The sequence below is a fragment of the Adiantum capillus-veneris genome, chromosome 24 (assembly GCF_014529385.1).
Source record: "Adiantum capillus-veneris isolate H3 chromosome 24, ASM1452938v2, whole genome shotgun sequence".
In the NCBI taxonomy this organism is placed as follows: Eukaryota; Viridiplantae; Streptophyta; class Polypodiopsida; order Polypodiales; family Pteridaceae; genus Adiantum; species Adiantum capillus-veneris.
Genome location: NC_140954.1, coordinates 62,340,869 through 62,364,485, shown reverse-complemented (window position 1 = coordinate 62,364,485; position 23,617 = coordinate 62,340,869). Strand labels below are relative to the sequence as shown.

Sequence of the window (23,617 nt, the reverse complement as noted above, 5' to 3'; positions counted from 1 at the left end):
AAGCTTGTGATGATGAGTATTATTAGTTGAATAAAAGAAGGATGGCAAAGGAGATTGTCAAGTATGAAAGTAGATGAAGGCACAAATCAGTGATTCATGAGTAGGAAAATATGGGCAACCATGTGTTAGGTAATTCAATTGATGTGGGCCCGCTATTATAGGGCATAATGGTGCACAAAGGCGGGAGTGGAGCTCGTGGACAAGACTACAAAGAAGTGGTTATTCTAGGCAAGTTCGCAACAGAGTTTTGGGATCTATTGAGCCTCTTATTATCCTATCCATAGATCAAAGGAAAAGAACTAACGACTTGAATACTTACCCTTGTGTTGAAGCTAACCGTGCATAGGATAGTTATTTTCCCTCGACATCTTTTTTTGTTGAAAGATTAGATACATGTAAAACAAGACTACTAAAGTTTTTGTAGCAGATGGCAGGTGTCGCTAAAAATAACATGTCTTTGCCAGCATGAAATTAGACCAAGAATTAGACATCCGCATGACCTCACCTTCTAGGATGCTAAAACAAGAGGGATGCCAATGTAAACAATGCAAAAGATTGGCAATGACAAGGCTTATCATGGTAACAACTAAATGGTTACCTCGGCATCCTCTACGGACTCTCTCAAAAGGTATAAGCAACCAAATTATATGGCTTTGTTCTCCAAAGATCCCCACATCATTGGATGAACACCAACCAAGAACCTCTCAGGCTTGAACTCATGGGCTACTTCCCACAAGATTTCATCTTTGCCAATTTCCCACACATTCACAAAAAGGAGTATATCTCTTGGCAAGGAAAAGCCGACAATCCTACTCGGATCCCTAGCCAAATGTGGTAGTAGCAGTGGCACTTGTGGGTGTAGCCTCAAAACTTTTTTAACAAATGCTTGCAGGTATGCAAGGCTATTAAAATGGGATTCCTCCACTTTCTACCCCCATTGTATCAGTGCAATTATTTCCTCGTGAAACTTAACTAGCCAACTTTGATTTTGGGGCACACAATAGCTCTGCCATCGCCCACTCTATAGATACCATTGTGCTATATGTACTTCCAGTTAACATTTTGTGCACAACTACGACATGGACATGGATTCCTTTAAACCTTAGAGCTGCCCAAGTCTTCTCATCCACAAAGCACTCATAGCAATAACAAAACTACATGGTCCATGGATCCCACACATGGTGATGTGATGAGAATAGGTTTGAAGAGGTGTGGATGATCAAGTGTGCTTCTCCACACTAGGAACGTTGCTCCCTACTACCACATCCTCTCACCCCCTGAAGAGAATGTACACTAAACTCTTGTAGCTCCCCACCGGCATAGCCTTGGAAGATCTGTAATAAGCACCGCACGTATGCATCAGCCAATGAAAAATTTTCACATGGACTACATATAACAAGCATCCAACATGCTCAAAGACTTTGAAAAGCATTGCTCTTAGAGACCTTTCTTGCCAATGCATATATGGGCTGATTTTGGATGATTGCGGTGGCTTCTGTAGTCTTCTTTCTCTCAAAGTGCGGCCATATTTAATGAAGGTCTTTGACGTACATTAGAAATGCAAGGTGCGATACTACTAATACTTTCTGCATCAATCCCATCACTACATCCTGCAACACCTTGTTCTTAGTCATACCCGTTAATTACCATCTCAAAAATAATTGGCAGTGGTCATTAATCGCTATGCAAACACGTCCTCGACAAGGCAAATGTGAAAATTGAAGCTTAAAACCATGGCGGCTGTCCTTTCACAATGTTGGAGATCATATCATTGTACAATCATGTTTTGTATCTGTTATAAGCAACAAGTATAATGGCACATCTGGTACTTTTGACCTCAATTGGAGTCAACTCTTGCTCGTAGTCAAGGACTACATACGCCAGCTTCTCCTTCATGTCCCGCAGGATCTCCCGTTCTGGCATTGTCGTTGTTGTAAAGGAGTAGCATATCTTTGTCAAAATCTTCATCAGTGCGTCTCTTAGGTCCCTTCCCGCCAAGTCCAACCGCAGGATTGCATGCGGAAGGGCATACCTGCATGGATGGACATGCATTTACATAGATCATTGTGTGTATGTGTATCTGTGTGTGTGTGTGTGTGTGGAGACATGCATTTCAGAAGAAAGTGTGTAGAGGCATACCCTTCATAGATGGGCACCGTGTGGGTCACCCCATCTCCAAAGTCCAGCACAATTCCTGGTTACTCATATATAACATTCAGGAAATGGTAATGCCATATGCATTAGAAGCCAATGTAGCAATCTTATTTTTGAAATTAACATCTGATTCATGTTTGTATGCTAAAACCATGGAAGAAATTGGGAGAGAGGGATTACCTGTAGTACGTCCTCTCGCATAGAGCGAAAAGACTACCTGGATTGCAACATATAACATGGCCGGAACATAGAAAGTGTCGAACATGATTTGTGTCATCTTCTCACGATTCACCTTTGGATTAAGGGGAGCTTCTGTGAGGAGGACATGGTGCTCCTCCCGTGCTACTCTTAGCTCATTAAAGAAAGTGTGGTGCCACAATTTTTTCATATCATCCCAGTTTGTGACAATGCCATGGTAAATTGGGTACTTGAGTGTCAGAATACCTCTCTTGGATTGTGCCTCATCCCCCACATAAGCATCCTTTTGCCCCATGCCGCCCCACAATGCTCGGAACCACTGCTCTTGGTGCATCATCCCCCGCAAATCCATCCTGCACATGCACATGTCATCCAGAACACTGATTTTTTTGAATCTTGTTTTATGTTGGTCCATTGCATTCAGCGATCTACAAAGTCGTGATTGATCTCTGCGTCCATCTGCATTGAACGTCTAGTATTTTTTACCTCAACGTCCATCTGCATTGAACGATTTGCAAAGTTGTTAGGACATTGATTTTCTTCTGGATGTGTTTGCATGAAAGCACGCGTGCACGGGCACACACACACACACACTCACACGCAAGACAGGACACCGCATGTGCCATATAAAATCCTGCACTCTTTGTATGAACTTGAAGTGCTAGGCCTGTACTTGTATGAACTTGTGCATGTGTTAGGTGTTTGGGTGTTGATCCCAGCTTCTTGAATGCGTGTACTCCTTGATGAACGATGTAGCTTCTTGAACGCCGTTATAGGAGCAATATCGCCAGTCTTGAGTCTAAAACCCCGCGATGCGCATACCCTTACAAAAAGGGGGAGCCCTTCATTGTTAACTACTTTTATTTGTATCGATTATCCAAACTCACATATGAGTTGTCATAACTAATATCTAATTCTCCTAAATGATTTTCTCATCATTTAATATGGGGAAGTACCAGGGGAGAAAAAGCTAGAATATTGGTTAAGCTGGCAGACCGGCCACAGTAGGGATCCAAACAAGGGGCCATATGCAAAAGAGCAATGTGAAACAATGGGCTTAAAAGACCCTAAGGTTTAGCCCATTAAGACTTCCAAAATGCTAAGGTTCAAAAATTCAAAGGTTGTGCCCAAAGGTCAAACTCTAGGGAAATTGGATGCTTTGTGTGTGTCCCAAAATGTCTTCTCAAGTCCTACATAAGAGGGGATGAGCCCAAGAAGTAGGGGATGAGAGAGAAACACAAAAACACACTCACAAGCTTCCTTTGTACACAAGGGGAAAGAGGGACACATGTCAGCTCCCTAGCCCAGATGCCCACAAGGTGTACTCAAATCCTATTGGATGGCCTTGGAGGTGGACCAATGAGAATTAGGCTAGAGTAAATCTAGTTTAATAAATTTAAAATCACTTACTAAAGAACCAATAAGAATTTAGCTCTCTAGAAGACCATTGGACAGTCTCCCAAGGGGTCCAATGAGCATTCAACAGCCCAATGGCTTGCCTGATTCCTATTGGCCAGGAGATAAAGGGGTCCAATGAGAGTTTAATTGCATTAATTAATTAGAAAAATCTCTTACAAAAGGGGAAAGGGCCACACATGTCAGAAGGCTATCACTTATGCTGCTTAATTTCCATTGGCTAGGCTTGGGGAGGTCCGTTAGGGTTGTAGCATGAGCAAATAGAAAGAGGGGTCGACCAAGAGAGAGAGGGGGCTTATTTTTCAAAGGCATTATCACTTACACACTCACACAATCTCATGTGTGGATAAAGAAGACTCTCTCTCTCTCTCTCTCTCTCTCTCTCTCTCTCTCTCTCTCTCTCTCTCTCTCTCTCTCTCTCTCTCTCTCTCTCTCTCTCTCTCTCCCTCCTTCTCAAGCTTTAATAAAAAGCTTACCACCTACTCCAAGCTTGTGAGAAGGGAGGCCTACACCAACAACGCTTGGCTTTGTGATGCAAATCCAACCAAGAGCCAAGCTTCAATGCATGATCATCTCCTACCATGCTAATTACTAAGCTAAGCTATGCTAATATGAGTGATTATGTGAGGAGGTGTACATCTTTCTCACAAGAAAACTCCTTCTTCCTCTTAATATACTCTCATACCCCACTAGCTCTCACCATCTTTGAAGGTGTGTGAGGTCTTGAGTCTGAGACCGTGAGGGAATTGATGTTGTGTTTGATAAGTGTTTTGCTTAGTGCATGAAGTTTCCATCTTCATTACACTAGCTAGTATTGAAGGAGCACAAAGAATATTGTGAAATGTCTCTCTTGATGGGAGAAACCATAATAGAAAGCCTTTTGGAGGGGAGACCGGCTCCATGTAATCCGGTCCTCAACTGTTGTCAATAGCTTAATTTTGCTCTCTTTTGAAGTATTGTTCATGCTATCTAACTAGGTGTTATACTTTTTGTTGATGTCTTCAGCCAAGCACTCTTGTTATTCTCATTAGGAATCTATTCTAATGAAATGCTCACTATGATCATGCTATTTTCCGCTACACACAAGTTACTTGGCCATTAAATGTTCCATGAGCATTCACTCAACAAGGAGATCAAGCACATTTGACACCATTATCCTAGGGAGGCTCCACATTGATAGTAAGTTGATTATTTTAAGACGTAGAGAAAGACAATGGATTTATAATTTGATTGTTACCATAAAAAAACATACATGTGGATCCAAAAAGAGTGCACAATAATGTGATTGGGAAAGTAAAATCTCATTAGAAATAATTTCATTGCAGTTATCTTTCACTAGTGTCCTAGAATTCACATAGTCTATTGATGATTCTTACATGTGATATCAAACTTTTTTTTTTTCATCTGTTGTAGCTCTAACACAAGCCTTGCAAATAAGTAATGTGATTTTTACATAGTGGACTCCTTGGGGATATTTATACATTTGAAACTATAATTTACATATGCTGCGTTAGCTCAAAAAAACTAAATCTTACTTTAGCTACACCTTCTAGGGCATACTTTGTAAGCAATGCATTCTAAAATGAGATATTGTAATAGCAAATTCTCCCTAAGGTATTAGAGGCATAAAAAAGGCACGCCTATATACAAGAGCACTACCGAGTGTCACACCTAATTTAAAGCTCTGCCTAGTGTGACACCCATTATTGATGCAATATAGACATCATCCTTGTCACATTGTTTACAAAAGGACAACTTGCACCACTTGAAATGCACAGCTTGGGCAAGTGCAAGAATAGCCTTGTTATAGGAAACTAGAGAGACACTTTAATAGAACCATCTTAGAATCTTATAAAAAAATGTAAATCATAAACTTTGGAGTGTGTAATTTGTTTTGATTAAGTGAAGACATGCTGCTCAAGACTAACTCAAAATTATTTATTGTGTAGGCACCATTCAATTTGGCCATAAAGTCTCCGTATAACAAGCCCTATAAGAAAAAAGAACAAATTTTACATTGTAGAAACAATCCCAAGGGACCCAAGAAATATAAAGCACAAGTGTAGAACTTAAAAGAATGGTATTCCAAACTTTTCTCCTGGTATATGAAGCCTTGGCTTTTAATTATTCATACAACAATAGCTCACAGGCCAATGGCTTGAATGTAGATAGTCTAGAAGCTTATAGAAGAATAACATTTTTAATGTTTGAGTGATGTAACTGGTAAGTGTTGAGCTCAAAGACTGGTTTTTAAGATCTAGGTCAAAACAATTTGGCTTCCAGATCTTCATATAGGAAGAGCTCACAAACAAGACGGGACAATTTAAGAGTTCATAGAAAAAGAGTTCACGGACTAGATCCTTATAATAAGATTATAAATCAAGGTGTAGTACTGAGGTTTTGATTGCAACAAAAGTTTTCTAGCTAGGCATCTTTGCATCATTGGCTACTTGTTTAGGGGTACTTTCAATCTTACCATTGTGGTGATAGATTCTTTGCTATTCTATTATCAAATTCTTTTATATATGTGTTGTGTAGTACCAATGCCATACTCATTGGCTCTTCCACAACTATCCAATTTCAAATATTCCCACTCACAAGTATCAACCCCTTTCCTCAAGGTTTCCAAGGTCAAAAATATAAGAGGATTGTGCTAAATTTGGTAAAATCATTATCTACAGTATCAAGCTCAAAATTGAAGATTGTGTAGAGTTGTGCGGACAATCTTTCATCTGTCAATGACATACTGAGTGAAAAACTCTTCTTCCAAAATTATGGAACCAAAATGGTTAAGAAAAACACCGCTCAAAATTTAAAAGTTCTCAAAATACTCTTTATCAATTTTAATGCGTTGCTCCAAATTTTGTGTCTTTTTTATAATAGAGATCCATCCTTAAGGAGTCTTTTTGGGAAATTTTGGAAAAATACAAGGGGTATTGTGAGAAGGTTTGGATTTTGAGGGGTATTTCAGGAAATCTCCTTTGCAATAAGTCTCCAAACATTAGAAAAATATGTTTTCGTTAGTCTTCTTGCAATCAGTCTCATAATTTTGAAAAAAAGAGTTTTTGACTCCGTGCATCGTTGACAGCTCGCAATCCGTCCGCGCGCGCGCAGACGGACTGTGAGCTCTTTCCCTACATAATCTTCAATTTTTTAGGGTATTCTGGTAACTTCTTTGATAGAAAATCGACACAATCAGAGGAAACGTGAGACTCCCCTACAAAATGTCAATATTTTAAGGCTATTTTGCTACCTTTTTTGAGAGCAAATTGATAGTCGTGTCAATGAGAGGAAACGTGAGATCCTTAGCAGAGCTCGCAGACCGTCTGGGCACGCGTGGACGGATTGTGAGCTCTTGAGCTAGTAGCTAGGGCAGACATTGTAGATAGCTGTTGGCAGGGTGGTGATGTTAGCAACTAGAGGCCGAGTAGCTACTCCAGTTACACTTACAGTAGACGAGACCAAGGCTCCTGCAGGCTACACAGCATGATAGCGAGGTGATAAACGTGGGGAGTTGACGTTGTCGACAACACAAACCCCACCCCCATCCTCTGGAGATGTGATTCCCTCGCTCAAAATCTACAGAACACTAAAAATCTGATGTGCCTGTGGAGAGTCCCACAGGCAGTGCCACTTAGTCTCCAAGGGATGCCCGCAACATGGGCAAGTAGGAGGATGGACACTATAGACTAGCCTTGTAACCACTGTCAATCCCTGGTGAGCGAACAACCATTGGAAGGTGGAGATCCTACGGGCCTACCAGCCAGTCCAAAGCCACTGCCAGAAATCGGGGAGAAACTCTTGAGAAGGCCCTACTGGCACTAGTGCTCTGAGGCTGTTGGTATAGCTGGCCGTCGAGCTGTGGGATGGAAACGGCCAAGCTGGACTGTGTACTGAAAGAAGTGGGTGCCTAAGACATCTGGCTTAAAAGGGTCATGCCAGACTCACTCTCCTGGATCCCACTGAAGCCACACTAAGGATCTGGTGTTGTAAACTTGAATCCTCCACACTCCTCCAAGGTCTGTAGGATCCGGATCAATCAAACACTTCCAAGCAATTGCGGCCACTACCTGGATCCTCTCAAAAGCACACTCTGACCCCAGTGGGGACTCTGCCACCCGTTGAAGTATGCCCTCTGCCTTAACCTCAAAGAACAGGCAATCACCATCCTTTAAGCAATCTCTAGCTGCAATCAGGATCTCCAACTACATCAACGTACCCATCCATCTCGGGACCTGGGGCTCAAAAGGAGTCTGCCACTCCTTTGTGAGAGCGTCTTGGATGTCCTCTCTCATGGCTAGCCCTCCTCTGTAATGTCCCAGACTCTAGTTGTATCTTTTCAAGCAAGCTGTAAGAAGTCCGCCACTCTCCAAAGCTCCGCGTGTGGACAACCGTCAAGGGGCCCAAAGAAAGGCAAGAGCAGGAGCCAAGCATGTGCCCCTACTCTATGCGCATCGCGAGGTTTCAGACTCAAGGATGGCGATATTGCTCCTATAACGGCATTCAAGAAGCTACATCGTTCATCAAGGAGCGCGCGCGTTCAAGAAGCTGGGATCAACACCCAAACACCTAACACATGCACAAGTTCATACAAGTACAGGCCTAGCACTGCAAGTTCATACAAAGAGTGCAGGATTTTATATGGCACATGCGGTGTCCTGTCTTGCGTGTGTGTGTGAGTGTGTGTGTGTGTGTGTGTGTGTGTGTGTGTGTGTGTGTGTGTGTGTGTGTGTGTGTGTGTGTGTGTGTGTGTGTGTGTGTGTGTGTGTGTGTGTGTGTGTGTGTGTGTGTGTGTGTGTGTGTGTGTGTGCTCGTGCATGCGCGCTTTCATGCAAACACATTCAGAAGAAAATCAATGTCCTAACAACTTTGCAAAGCGTTGAATGCAGATGGACTCTAAGGTCAAAAATACTAGACGCTGAATACAGATGGACGTAGAGATCAATCACGCCTTTGCAGATCGCTGAATGCAATGGACCAACATCTCTTTGCAGTCTAGAAAACCAGGATTCAAAAAAATTAGTGTTGTGGATGACATGTGCACGTGCAGGATGGATTTGCGTGGGATGATGCACCAAGAGCAGTGGTTCCGAGCATTGTGGGGCGGCCAAGACATGCCGGTATAATGGTCGGCATGGGGCAAAAGGATGCTTATGTGGGAGATGAGGCACAATCCAAGAGAGGTATTCTGACACTCAAGTACCCAATTTACCATGGCATTGTCACAAACTGGGATGATATGAAAAAATTGTGGCACCACACTTTCTTTAATGAGCTAAGAGTAGCACCGGAGGAGCACCTTGTCCTCCTCACAGAAGCTCCCCTTAATCCAAAGGTGAATCGTGAGAAGATGACACAAATCATGTTTGACACTTTCTATGTTCCGCCCATGTTATATGTTGCAATCCAGGTAGATACAAAACATGATTGTACAATGATATGATCGCCAACATTGTGAAAGGACAGTCGCCATGGTTTTAAGCTTCAATTTTCACATTTGTCTTGTCGAGGACGTGTTTGCATAGCGATTAATGACCACCGCCAATTCTTTTTGAGATGGTAATTAACGGACACGACTAAGAACAAGGTGTTGCAGGATGTAGTGAAGGGATTGATGCAGAAAGTATTAGTAGTATCGCACCTTGCATTTCTAATGTACGTCAAAGACCTTCATTAAATATGGCCGCACTTTGAGAGAAAGAAGACTACAGAAGCCACCGCAATCATCCAAAATTAGCCCATATATGCATTAGCAAGAAAGGTCTCTAAGAGAGATGCTTTTCAAAGTCTTTAAGCATGTTGGATGCTTGTTATATGTAGTCCATGTGAAAATTTTGCATTGGTTGATGCGTTCGTGAGGTGCTTATTACAGATCTTCCAAGGCTGTGCCGGTGGGGAGCAGAGCTACAAGAGTTTAGTGTACATTCTCTTCAGGGGGTGAGAGGATGTGGTAGTAGGGAGCAGCCTTCCTAGTGTGGAGAAGCACACTTGATCATCCACACCTCTTCAAACCTATTCTCATCATCATCACCATGTGTGGGATCCATGGACCATGTGGTTTTGTTATTGCTATGAGTGCTTTGTGCATGAGAAGACTTGGGCAGCTCTAAGGTTTAAAGGAATCCATGTCCATGTCGTAGTTGTGCACAAAATTTTAACTGGAAGTACATATAGCACAATGGTATCTATAGAGTGGGCGATGGCACAGCTATTGTGTGCCCCAAAATCAAAGTTGGCTAGTTAAGTTTCAAGAGGAAATAATTGCACTGATACAATGGGGGTAGAAAGTGGAGGAATCCCATTTTAATAGCCTGGCATACCTGCAAGCATTTGTTAAAAACGTTTTGAGGCTACACCCACAAGTGCCACTGCTACTACCACATTTGGCTAGGGATCCGAGGATTGTCGGCTTTTCCTTGCCAAGAGATATCCTCCTTTTTGTGAATGTGTGGGTAATCGGCAAAGATGAAATCTTGTGGGAAGTAGTCCATGAGTTCAAGCCTGAGAGGTTCTTGGTTGGTGTTCATCCAATGATGTGGGGATCTTTTGAGAACAAAGCTATATAATTTGGTTGCTTATACCTTTTGAGAGAGTCCGTAGAGGATGCCGAGGTAACCATTTAGTTGTTACCATGATAAGCCTTGTCATTGCCAATCTTTTGCATTGTTTTCATTGGCATCCCTCTTGTTTTAGCATCCTAGAAGGTGAGGTCATGCGGATGTCTAATTCTTGGTCTAATTTCATGCTAGCAAAGACATGTTATTTTTAGCGACACCTGCCATCTGCTACAAAAACTTTAGTAGTCTTGTTTTACATGTATCTAATCTTTCAACAAAAAAACATGTCGAGGGAAAATAACTATCCTATGCACGGTTAGCTTCAACACAAGGGTGTTGAGCCAGCAGAGGATCACACCCACATTTTTGCTCACACTCATCATTTTGTAACCATTGATTGTAATAAATGTCTTTCCGACATTAATTTTGATTTGAGCCATTCATTAAGTAACGAGACTCAATTGAGTTTCCAGCTTGTAATCCCGAAGTAATTTCACTTGCTGATGTAATTAGTTAGAGATGTTCTCACCTCGAAGGCTGAGGTATATAAGCCAAAGTTTTTGTAACCTAAAGGTTTTTAGATTATTAATCAAAGTGAGTTTTTGAGCGTCGTGACTGTGTCTGAGAGAGAGAGAGAGAGAGAGAGAGAGAGAGAGAGAGAGTCTTATCTACTTGCTACGCGAGCTACGGAGCCGCCATTGGAGAAGCGACACCGCCATTGTGTTAGCAACGGCGAGAGCTACGCACAGATACCAAGAGTGCGCGCTATTGGCTTCGGTGTGAGTTTTCTTCCAACTCGTGTGTCGGAATGGAGCGTGCAACATATCTATAGAACCACAACGAGTAGAGCTACACATTAGTACCATCGGGGTCAAGTTTCGATCACCTGTATTTTTCGGCCTGTCTTCATACGCGTTTACCGCACTGAGTGGTTATAGGTTGATTTTGCAGTTCAAATCTTTAGGGTGTTGTTCTTACCTAGTGTATAGACTTCCCCTTGAGTTTGAGATCGATTTAATGATCCTAGATCCTGTTTCGTATAGCATTCGTTCGTAGTACGGATTTCAGTCACTTGCATATTTTAGAACTTAGATTTGATTTCCTTAGTAGTGATTGTCATTAGAAGGTCGAGTAGGTGATTTGACACCCACCTAGTTGTTTCCATGCGCCTGCGGGTCAAGCTCCGTCCTCGTCTGACAAATTCTGTTGTTGGTTGAGTTCTCGCTATTTAGCTTCCGCTAGCGGCGTAACCGCCTTAACATTTGGCGCCGCTGCCGGGGACGAGAGCCCTAAGTAGGTGACCTTAGACTAATCCTACGAGGTGAGTCGTATAAACTACTTTGTATACTTTAGTTAGGAAAGATCTAGGAGTGGTAGACTCCGAAGATCTCGTGAGATACTAGGAAGTGGGGTATTCCTGGGTCTTCTGTGTTGACAGTATTTTTAGTTTAGCTTAGATTTGTTTGTTGTTTTGTTGGTGTTGAGTAGTTGTTGATAGAAGAAGAATTTGCTAGTCCGTGAGTGACAGTGGATCTCTTTAAAATCACAATTACCAAACCCATTTTATGATTAGGAATAGCTTAGGTAGGACTTCATTTGATCCTGATCTAGAGCTAGTAATCATTGGAGTATTTGCTTGATATGGTTGATTGCATGATAGATCACTAAACCGTCGAGTTAGTAGTGAAACTTGCAAAAAACAAAAGTCAGAGAAATTTTCTGTGTATCTGGGAGCTGCTGAGCACTTGAGAAACCTTTAGGAAGGATTCTGTGCCAAAAAACTGGAAATCTGCAACTTTAGACATCATACGCGTATGATGTCTAAATGACCAAATAGAGACCAAAACAGAAATTTTGACTTTACCAGAGTGTTCAAAAGGGGGGTTATACCCTAATTTCAACTTAAAACAAGAGCATTAACACTCAAAGAAACCCAAAAAGACAAGCAAGAGTCCAAGAAACGCAAAGAATAGAAAATTTTGGATTCAGATCTTGTTTTTACATTCAAACCTGACAAAAACACTTGAAACTCAATTATAAACATTGGAGAAGGCTTAAAACCAAGAATAGTCAAAATCTGGGACAAAAGACATCATACGCGTATGATGTCTTTTAGCACATCCACTGCTCATTTTTGATATCTGACCTGACGTTACAAACACTGTAGAAAGCATAAATATCAAGTCTTGACCCAAATTGATGAAAAAGACATCATACGCGTATGATGTCTTTGACCTAATTTTGGACATATTTTGATACTTTGCCAACACAGATCCATTGTAATAGCTGTCTAAAGGTTATATTTCAAGTTTCATCCCATTTGGATCACAATTGACCCAAAACAAGTCAAAAGCGGAAAATTGCCAAAAAAAGCCTAAATTAGCCATAACTTGCTCAAACACAGTTCAAACTGAATTTTGTGAGTGGACAGAGCATAAGGGGGATATTGAGAGTGAGCATAACCAAAATAGTCCAAATTTGTGAAAAAAGACATCATACGCGTATAATGTCTTTTTCAGCATAACTGCAACAAAATTCTCACTTGATGAAACAGAAGTTGTTCAACTGACAAGATTAAACAATTGACCAAGTATCAATCAGTTTGGATCAATTCTGACCACAAAAACTTGGGAAAACAAATTGCCGAGACGAAAAAGTTAAAGTCCTTTAGGGGAATTGATGAATTTGAGATCGGGCAGGAATCTCCAGAATAACCAACCAAAACAAGGGGAACAAGCAAGTGTCATATCAACCGAGGGAAGTGTAAACCAAAGTTGGGTGCAACCATTAGAGCCGATCTTTGAAGGAAGTGTTTCTGATACTTCTTCGGAGAGATCTTACGAGATTTTCACCGAACACTTGGAACACTTGAACCTGAACAACAGAGAAAATATGGCAGCAGGATCATCAAACCCTTCCGCCACAATGATTCTATTGTTCATAAAATATCAGTACGACAATGAGCAAGGTGCCAAGATCTACAAAGATGGAATGGACCGCTATTGTGTAAAGATAGAAGATAGACCTAGTGAGTTCAAGGACTTAGTGTCTGTGAGCTATAGCGGAGATAGATATCTAGATGACGAGGGTACCATGTACTTGGGAGTCCTAAACCCTAACATTGTGGACAAGTGGGGATTGATGGGCACCAAAGCCAAAGTAGATGAAGAACTTGAGGAGAAAGCACCAATAATGAACTTCCCTGATGCGAGGTTAAGAAGAGAGAATGAAACTACAAGGATCAACACTGATAACATCTATGTGGGGTTATACAAATATAATAATGGGGAGCAAGATCTCTATTATAGATGTGAAGAACCCTACACCGGAGAGTTGACAGACCAAAAAAGACTTTATGTCTTTACCTACACAGAGGGATCAGAAGTGAAAATTGCCGCTTACGACAAGTATGGGAGGCAATACTCAACAATGGGCAAGAAAGAATTAGAAGGATATACATACTTTGGGGGACCACTACATCAGTATTATGTTACTTCTAGCTCACAAAGACCAGCACCAACAAATGGAGTGCAAAACCCAATGACAACAGGAGGACAAAGAACTCAGGCTGCTGACTCTTTCAGTCAACCTCAGTACTCGAAGCCCGGACCAATGGGATCATTACATTCCAGAGAGTCAATGGATACGAATCGAGGTAGTGCAGTTCCAATCCCCACATATACCACTCCAGGTCCAAGGTTCGAAGCGGAACCATCACATTTACCTCCTAGTAGTAGACTCAGGGCAGGGGAACCGACAAGTGTAACCCATGAATTCCATGATGCTAGAGAAAGCTTTAGCCGGGACACAGGAGCAATGAGATTGGTAGCAGACCATAGACGTATGAGACCATCTCAAGTAGCCAAGTGTATGCCAAAGAAGTATGATGGTTCAGGATATCCGTATGCACATGTGTCACTCTTTAAGCAAGTCTTAAGAGCTGAGCAGATAATAGATTTCCATACACAATACGAGGGATTTGGTCTTACTCTAGAAGGTACAGCATTGACATGGTTTCAACCACTGAACATAGGGGGATTCCATGACATTGACCATTTGCTAAGAGAGTTTGCTGAGGAATTCTCAAAACGAGGGATTAAGCACAATACGGTCTCACAAATATATGCTTTTAAACAGAGAGAACACGAAAAAGTGAAGGAAGCTTCACTTCGCTTCAAACAATACATTGAGAGATGTCCAGTACGTGAACGACCACAAGATGACAGACTATCTGTTCTCTTTATTGAAGGATTGAGAAACGACACTCTCAAGAAGGACTTGCACTTGAAAGCTTGTACAAGTTTCGAGCAAGTAACGAGAGAGGCATTGTACTTAGTGGATAACTGTACGGTTTATGGAGAGGTGACAGCGGATACAGATTTTGCATCCAGTAGCTCTTCCTCCGTAGCGAGCGAGACTACCACTAAAAAGAATGTTCAAACAACAACCATGCCAAATGTAGAGCAAATGATAGAAGATGCTCTAAAAAGGATGGCACCATACCAAAAACCATTGCCAAAACCACTGAAATGGTGTGCGATTGAACAAAAATGGACAAACCATCCAACAGAGGAGTGCTATTACAACAAAGGGTATGTAAGGGAGCGTCAGTATGCACCTCCTGCTCAATTAGCACCACCTCAGGTACATCCAGTACCTCGATACCCAACGGGAAATGTACCAGGACCTATGGGGATAGAAAGACCGCAACCGATATTGGGACAACAACCATCTTTACCAGGAGCAAGACCAGTGGGCATTAGATATGCACCAATCTTAGAGAATCAGGAAGAACAAGCCTTAGTGCCTGTTCAAGCCTATTATGAAGAATCTGGTGCACACATGTCTCCAACTGTGTATTACCCACCAGAAGAACCCAAACAACCAGAACCATGGGGCATGATTGGGAGAACATTGATGTTCATAGCTCATGGAGGGTTAACAGGACAAAGACCATCCTATCCACAAAGGACGAATCAAGTGGGACCAAGACCAGCACTAGGACCCTGTTACAAGTGTGGAGGTGACCATCTGATGAATGTTTGTCCACATACGGAAATCATTAGAATTAACGCTTATTGCATTGAGTGTGGGGTTACTCACTTCATTGAGGATTGTTCAAAGAATCCAAACAAAGTGCAAAAGATGACATTGAATATGCTAGAGACTATTCCTACCAGCAGTGGGTCTGAAAATGAAACTCTGATACCAACGCAAGTTGTTACTAGAGCTCAAGCTAAGAAAAAAGCTAGAGAACCTGAGAATGGAAAGTTAGCGACTGAAGTGGTTAGTCAAGGACCGCGGAGTCAGAGAAACACATGGAAAGCTAGAAAAGCACGCATGAAGTTGAGAAAAGAACGTGAAGACGCTATTCTAGTTGAGGAACTAAAGCGAACTAAAGATAGATTAGAAAAACTTGAGAGTCAAAACGGGAAACGAGAGATGAGTCTGGAAAGAACGAAACAAAAGAGTATCAAAGAAACAACGAGCTTAAGCTCAGGGGGATCAGTGCTAGTCGACAAAGTACATGAACCATTGGACGCACTGATGAGAGCTTATGAAGCTAGGTTAAAGAACAACCAAACACAAGAACAGAGGTGGATGACATACTCAAACGCGGGATTGGAAAAGCAGAGACTTGAAATGTGCCAGAGAATGATCGAGACTGCACAAGCGTTATTAGAACCACCAAGAGAAACAATGAATTGTGGAACGGAAAACCCAATTCAGCAAGAGACTATCATTTCACAGGTAGCTGAAAAGACTCCCAGTGCACAAAAGCCTAAAAATACACACAAGGATGACCGCATAATATTGAACACAACAGATCAGGAGATAGAGAGTTTTCATCCAGTCATACAGAGGTCTTACGGAAAAGATGAGGATTACAATGAATTTTGGAAACAAGTGAGAGAGGCAAACTTTGCAAACAAGCTAAGTTGCCAGGCTAATCAGACAAATTGGGAAAAGGACATCAGGAATCCTCCCATAGTGGAATTTGAGGCAGGATCTCAAGTGGACTTGGATCTGCAATCTTACTGGGGAGATGGGGGCTCTGTTAGAACAATGGAGAGCAAACCTCATTCACTGAATACCTTACCTTCATACTTAGGAGAGTATGAAGCAAAATCCGAGATTAGAGCACTTCCCTCACGAAGAATCTCATCAGAAAAAGTCATGGACTCGCAAGGATTGATAGAGATCTTGTCAACACCAGTGACATGCACTATCACTCTAGCTGAGCTTTTGAGGCTAAGACCACATATGTGGACCACTGTAGGAAAATGCTTGGAGAAATTTGGGATAAAAGACCCAACGTCGAGACTGTAAGAGGGTATACAAGAGCTGAGCAAACCACAAAAGAACGCTAAGCCTGTACCCTTAAACAAGGTCGGAGAGTATTGCGAAGGTGAAGAGGGGAATACAACCTTACCAATTGAATTCCAAGGAGTGAACACGATGGCAATACTAGACAGCGGAGCTGGGGTAGCCATTGCTACAAAAGAAATCTGGAAAAAATGGGGGAAACCAGCAATAAGGAAGACTAGGTTGAAACTCCAATTAGCAGATGGACACATGGAGAAACCTATGGGGTTATTAGAGAAAGTCGTAGTGACTTCTTGCGGCATTGAATACGAACATACTTTTGCTATTGTTGATTTTGGCAAGGAGAATAACTATGATATCATACTGGGAAGACCATTCATGAGACAATTGAAAATGGTCCAGGATTGGGGCTACGATCATATATACCTGAGAAATATGGAAACCACTACACGTGTGAACCTGAAAGACCATAGCTACAAAGATGTGAACCAAACACCGATAGAGGAGTTTGATTCAGCTACTTTGGCGGAATCCAAATTTCCAGCTTGGTTAGGTAAGCCCAAGGAGTTATGGAATGTGGAAGTCTGAGGCGAGAAGAATATGTTTTAGAAAGGGCTATCGAAGACGAAACTTATATAGGAGAACCCTTTCCAGAGGACACGCTTGAACCATTAGAATGGACACACATTCTAGCAACCCTAGATGTTTGTGCAATTCCGGATGGTCCCACAACAAAATTTTGCGACAAGGACGGGTACGACGTGGTTCCGTACTTCATGCTGAGAACTCTACTCGAAAAAGAAACTGAAAAGAACGATACACTGGAAAAGGAAGATGAAGAAGAGGTGTTTCACGACATTCCTGATCATCCAGAATGGGGAAATGAAGCAGACAACGAGTCAACGGACAATTCAAGCGGAAACTAAGAAACTATGACGGATGTCCGATTTTATGATTTTTCGAACCAAACTAAACAACGCCAGAAACGCTATAGAGCAAAGAGAAAAACAAAGGGGGTTAGAACCAATCCGATGCCTAGAATAAGAGGGAAAAATCAATTCCTAATGCTAGTAAAGGCGGAAGATTGTGTTAAGGACAAGATTTCTGGCAGAATGAGAGGCAATGAGCAAAAGAGCTTACGAAAAGACAAAAGAAGCTCAAGAAATCAAGTTCAAAGGAATGAAACGAAAACTGAAACAGAAAAATCAGAAAAGAACAAGCGCAACATAGAACATACGGAGTCCAAGCTAGAATGTAGAAACAAGTACAGAGAGCTCAAGAAAACTCTGAAAGAAGTTTGGACGACAGAAATTGAGAGTGGAGAGGACGAAAACGCCAAAATCAAGGAAAACATGGATGTACCCTCTCACTACAGGAAATTCATAATAGAGGATAGGAAGGTGGTATTAACCCAACCTATTCGAGAGAGAAAGGCGAACGAATCTTATGACGGACCGGAGGATGCAAAAAAAGTTGATTTAGCAGCTCCAGGTGAGACACCTAGACCGGTGTACATAGCCACATATTTGTCTCCAGGCGAGGAAGAGAGACTTTTGAGTCTTCTCAGAGAGTACAGGGACGTGTTTGCATGGTCTTAAGGACTTAAAGGGAGTTGACCCATCGATATGCCAACACACAATCCCACTAAAACAAGACGCAAAGCCTAGCAGACACAGACCATACACATATAATGATACGTTTGCTAAGCGAATCAAAGAAGAGATAGATAAGCTAATGGAAGCCGAATTCATATACGAGATTGAACACACCGATTGGGTATCTCCGATTGTGGTGGTACCCAGGAAGAACGGAAAACTCCGAGTGTGTGTCAACTTAAAGAAAGTGAATGTTGCAACAATCAGGGACAATTATCCCCTGCCGATAACTGATCATGTTCTAGAGCGTGTATCAGGGAAAACAGCATACTCCTTTCTTGATGGTTTTTCAGGATATAACCAGCTAGCCATAGCACTGCCAGATCAACATAAAACAACTTTTGCAACGGAGTGGGGAATTTATGCTTATCGTGTTATGCCTTTTGGTCTAACCAATGCTCCCTCAACCTTCCAAAGGCTGATGACGCATGCTTTCAAAGAATACTTAAGGTTGTTTCTAGAAATATACATGGATGACTTATGTGTACATTCTCTTCTAAGAGATGAGCATCTAGAACACCTAAGAAAAGTATTTGAGAAATGTAGGACATATCGCATTTGTCTCAATCCTGAGAAATGTGTATTTATGGTCCGACAGGGCAAAATTCTGGGACATATTGTCTCACAAAACGGAATATCCACGGATTTAGAGAAGATAAAAGTTATAGTGGATATGCCTAGACCAACCAATGCGAAACAAGTACAGAGCTTTATGGGACATTGCGGATATTATAGACGATTCATTTACATGTACGCTATAATAGGCCAACCACTTTACAGGCTAATAGTGAACTTTGAATGGACAGAGGAGTGTGAGGAATCATTCAAGAAATTGAAAGAGGCACTCATTACTGCTCCAGTCTCAAAATCACCAGATTGGGAGAAGATATTTCATGTGCATATAGATGCTTCGGCATATGCAATAGGATGCATTCTGGCTCAGCCAGAAGAAGGAAACATGGATTTTCTTATTTGTTACGCCAGTCGACAGCTCAACAATGCAGAGAAGAATTACACCACAACAGAGCGAGAAGGATTAGGAATGATATATGCTGTGAATAAATTTCGGCATTATCTTCTAGCCAACAAGTTTGTGTTTTTTACGGATCACCAAGCCTTGCTCTACCTAGTGAATAAACCATGCAATACCGGGAGAATAGTGAGATGGTTCATTATCTTACTGGAATTCGACTTCACGGTAGTAGTAAAGAAAGGAAAAACACATCTTAGAGCTGATCATCTTTCGCGATTGACGAATGGGGAAGACCCTATAGGAGTAGATGACGACATGCCAGACGTGTACTTGTTCAACATAGAAATGATACCGAAGTGGTCTCAAAATGTAGTTAGCTTATTAACCTATGGAGGAGAGTTTGATAGAAGAGAATACAACCAGAAACATATTGCTATTCAGCAATCCAAGAATCTTCAATTGGTTGCAGGAAGGTTGTATCAATTGGGAAATGATCATGTTTTACGACTATGCATCAATCCTGAGGAATATAATATATATCTGCGCGAAGCACATGTTCAAGAATGTGCATTTCATTGTTCAAGAAGGAACACATATAGGAATTTGTTACAATTGGGAGTCTATTGGCCAGGAATGAAAGAAAGCGTACATGAATATGTCACTGTATGTATTGTATGTTCATTAAAACCGCCAGCAGAGTATTCAACATTATATCAGATAATGATAGCTCTGGAATGGAGTCAGTATATTATTGAATATCTCATAAATAGAACTTTCCCAAAAGGAACGTCAAAAGCTCGTCAGAAATCTGTAGAGACAGAAGCTAGAGATTACGCTTTAATAGGAGATCAACTCTATAAGAGAGGTAAAGACAACCAACTTAGGATTTGCGCATCAGAGTCTGAGTATATGATAATCCTGGAGCAAGCTCATGGAGGAGTAGGTGGAGGCCATTTCTCAGGTGATAAGACAGCAAAACTTGTCTTAGCCACAGGAATATGGTGGCCAACATTACATATGGACGCTGAGGAATACGTTAAACGGTGTGATGACTGTCAGCGGACCAAAGTACCACTTAAAAGAGATGATATGCCGCTTAGACCAATGATGGGGGAAAGAGCTTTTGCAAAATGGGGGATTGATTATGTCGGACCCATTTCACCTCCGGCATATAAGACTCATGCACAATACATCGTTGTGGCTACAGACTATCTAACAAAGTGGGTCGAAGCAAAGGCAACTCAAAAAGCAGATGCCAGGACCACGGCACAATTTCTATATGAATACGTCTTTGTACGATATGGATTGCCAATAGAAATTGTGAGTGATCGAGGCACACATTTTATAAATGAAGTGATAGAGATCCTTCTAGATGAATTCATGGTAATCCATAGGAAATCAGCCCCGTATCATCCACAAGCAAACGGACAAGCTGAAGCAACAAACAAAACCATATGCACGGTCCTTACGAAGATTGTATCTGAGTCGAGAACTGACTGGGACCAGAAGTTGCATTCAACATTATGGGCATATAGGGTAGCATATAAAACATCAATAGGAACGACCCCATATAACATGGTTTTTGGGCTAAATGCTATCTTACCAATAGAATTCTTGATTTCAACCTTAAGGGTGGCTAAGGACCTAGAGTGGACAGGGCACGAGCTTTCTGATAGAATAGATGACCTGGAAAAGCTAGATGAGCTTCGCCTAAAAGCAGTAGCTTCTATCTATGCTCAAAAAAGGCGACAAAAAGAATTTTTTGATAAGCATGTGCGGACTAAAGAGTTTAAGGTTGGGGACTATGTCCTAGTTTACACTCTGAAACAGCATGCTAAGAAGCTTAAAAAGCGAGGGATGGGACCTTTGGTGATTAAAGATCTATCACCAAGTGGAGCCGTCAAGCTTGCTACATTAGACGGAGAAGAAATGCTAACCCAAGACATGCTTCTCAAAATACATCAAGAAAAGCTGCGTGTCCAGAAAAAGAAAAAGATTGTGGAGGAAGCGCAAGCCGAGGCAAAGGAAAGAATGGAGAAAAGAAGACTACTGCGCCAGAAACGGCGCAATGAAGGAGCAATACGAATAAACGCATTCAGTATAACAGAAATGGATAATGACAAAGAAGAACCCATCATTGAATGCAAAGTAGGAACCAACCAAATCAAAGCCAGAGCACTATTGGATTCAGGAGCTCAAACTAACCTACTTTCACTCAGTTTGTATAGACAATTGACAAATGACACTAAATTACAAACTGCCAAGCAAGAGTTAAAGAGTTACTCTGAGAATTCAATCAAAACTGTCGGATGCACAGTTTTACATATACAGATTAACCAGTATGTGTATCCTCATATGTTTTACGTGGTTGAAGACCAAGCTACACAACATCCATTATTGCTAGGACAACCATGGCAGAAGCAATACAATGCAATGATTGACTGGAGTTCTAAATTAGTGCTTATCAAATACGAAGGTGAAAGTCAATCAGTTAAGTTCACCAAAGGAGCAGAGCCAACTCCAAAGGAAGAATCCAAGAACAAAGGTAAACAACAACCAGGGAAAAAGAAGAAGCAATGGCAACCAAAAGTTTCTATACAACTAGATTGCTCTTCGACGAGGAACTCTCAACATTGGATAAGGAAGACAAGCAATAATATAACGGCTCAACCTTCGGAAAAAACGGAGTCAACGTTGGTATGGAGACCAAAAAAGGTTGTGCCAGAGAACACAAAGGTGGAAAACAGAGTCTTCACTACCAGACAACAGAGTGATTCCAGACAATCAAGGACAGTGAAACAGATCTGGATTCCAAAGAAGTTCATGACGGCACAAAGCTATAGTAAGCAAATTTGGATCCCAAGGATTTGTAAACAGGAACTCCCTTCAGCACAATCCACGGAAACTCCTAGGTATTTCAAGGCGAGGAAATCAACACAAAGAACAAAGCAGGTTTGGGTCGCAAAGCGTTTGTGGCAAGCACAAGCGAAGCGGAAGCAGATTTGGATTGTGAAAAAGAACAACAAGGTAAAGAAGAATCCATCTACTGATTCTACTACCGAAGTGCCAAAACCAACCCAAAACCCGACCACCAATCCTTCAATCAAACAAAGAGCAGCTTTATTGGAAAGACTGTTGTATCATCGCTCTACAATTGCATTGGGAACTTATGACCAAAACAACTACAATGCTTCGCCCACAGACACTTCATAGTCGTCTGGGAGGACTCAGACTAGGAGGGGGGGAGGTATACAGGTATACAGGAGCTACAAAGCAGCTACAAGCGACAAAAACAAAAAATTATATTACAAGGGCAGTGTCTTACATGATTTTGCAATTTTTATGTTTGATTGCGGATATTGATAATATTTATGCCCTTATATACCTTGTTTTGCAACAAGAAGAGATCAAATGATGAATTTGGGTCTCTAGACGTGTAAATATCACTAAATAAAAGTGTTTTTGGAGCTAAAAAGTGGAAAAAAGTGGTAATCCAAGTCCAAAAATCACAAATAAGTGTATATTCATATACACAGGGTTACCAGCTATTTATTGTGTATGTTTGGAATTTTTTGGCTTCAATTTGCTATTTTCCTTTTTTTTTAATGATTTTCTTAATAAAAGTAAAAGAAAAATAAAAAAGCAGGTGAAACGAGATCAAAAAAAAGAAAAGAATAGATGGTGATGATCCTAATGACAAGGGAAAACCATGGTAAAAATTGAGTACAATTCGGGAAAAGTTGCGGAAAGCCCGAAATGACAGAATTTTGGCAAAGTGGACAGATTTCTCAGAAACAGGTCAAACGGAGTCCAAATTGAGAAATTTCAAATCCTAAAGTGCATTTCACGACGAGATAGGAGCACATGTCAAATTTGGTAACAAGTGATCCGGGAATCCGAAGTTAAGTATTTTTCACATCACTTTCAAGCTCATTTCCACTATTACCTTCTTGGAGAGAGTAAAGAGCACACAGGAGCATCCAACCTTCTACAGCCTTCTACGACTGCTACGAGAGCTCAGAGGACACCAGACATGAAAGGTAGACTCGTTGCCATAAGCTTTTGATGCTTATCATTAACTTTTGTCGCGAAAACTGACCAAAACCAAGAAACAAGAGCAGACGGGGAATGCGATAGAATGCTAGGTAGTGGCACAACCGCCTAAATAAACCTTGCAAGAACTTATAGGTGGGTTACCCTAGTATAGAAGATGGGTTTCTAACACTCAAAGCTCGAGAAAGAACGACTGGAAAAACCCTAGGTCAACAGAGCCTGCAAGAGGCAAACAGGAAAAAGTTGTCGAAACGACACAAAACTTCTCAGGAAGCTTAACAACA

The 23,617-nt window shown here is 41.4% G+C and overlaps 2 protein-coding genes across 2 annotated transcripts; one reads left to right on the top strand and one right to left on the bottom strand.

Annotated features, from left to right (window-relative positions):
- Positions 1-1,238: 1,238 nt before the first annotated feature.
- On the bottom strand, positions 1,239-2,647 carry LOC147426470 (actin-103-like). The gene is made up of 4 exons (XM_086497855.1): positions 2,335-2,647; positions 2,140-2,194; positions 1,837-2,032; positions 1,239-1,334 (listed from the first exon to the last, which is right to left on the bottom strand). The coding sequence occupies exons 1-4, from the start codon at positions 2,645-2,647 to the stop codon at positions 1,239-1,241; spliced, it is 660 nt and encodes a 219-aa protein (XP_086353981.1).
- Positions 2,648-8,657: 6,010 nt separating this feature from the next.
- Positions 8,658-9,709, top strand: LOC147426469 (actin-1-like). Its single transcript, XM_086498790.1, has 3 exons — positions 8,658-8,669; positions 8,819-9,178; positions 9,641-9,709. The coding sequence occupies exons 1-3, from the start codon at positions 8,658-8,660 to the stop codon at positions 9,707-9,709; spliced, it is 441 nt and encodes a 146-aa protein (XP_086354916.1).
- Positions 9,710-23,617: the final 13,908 nt, after the last annotated feature.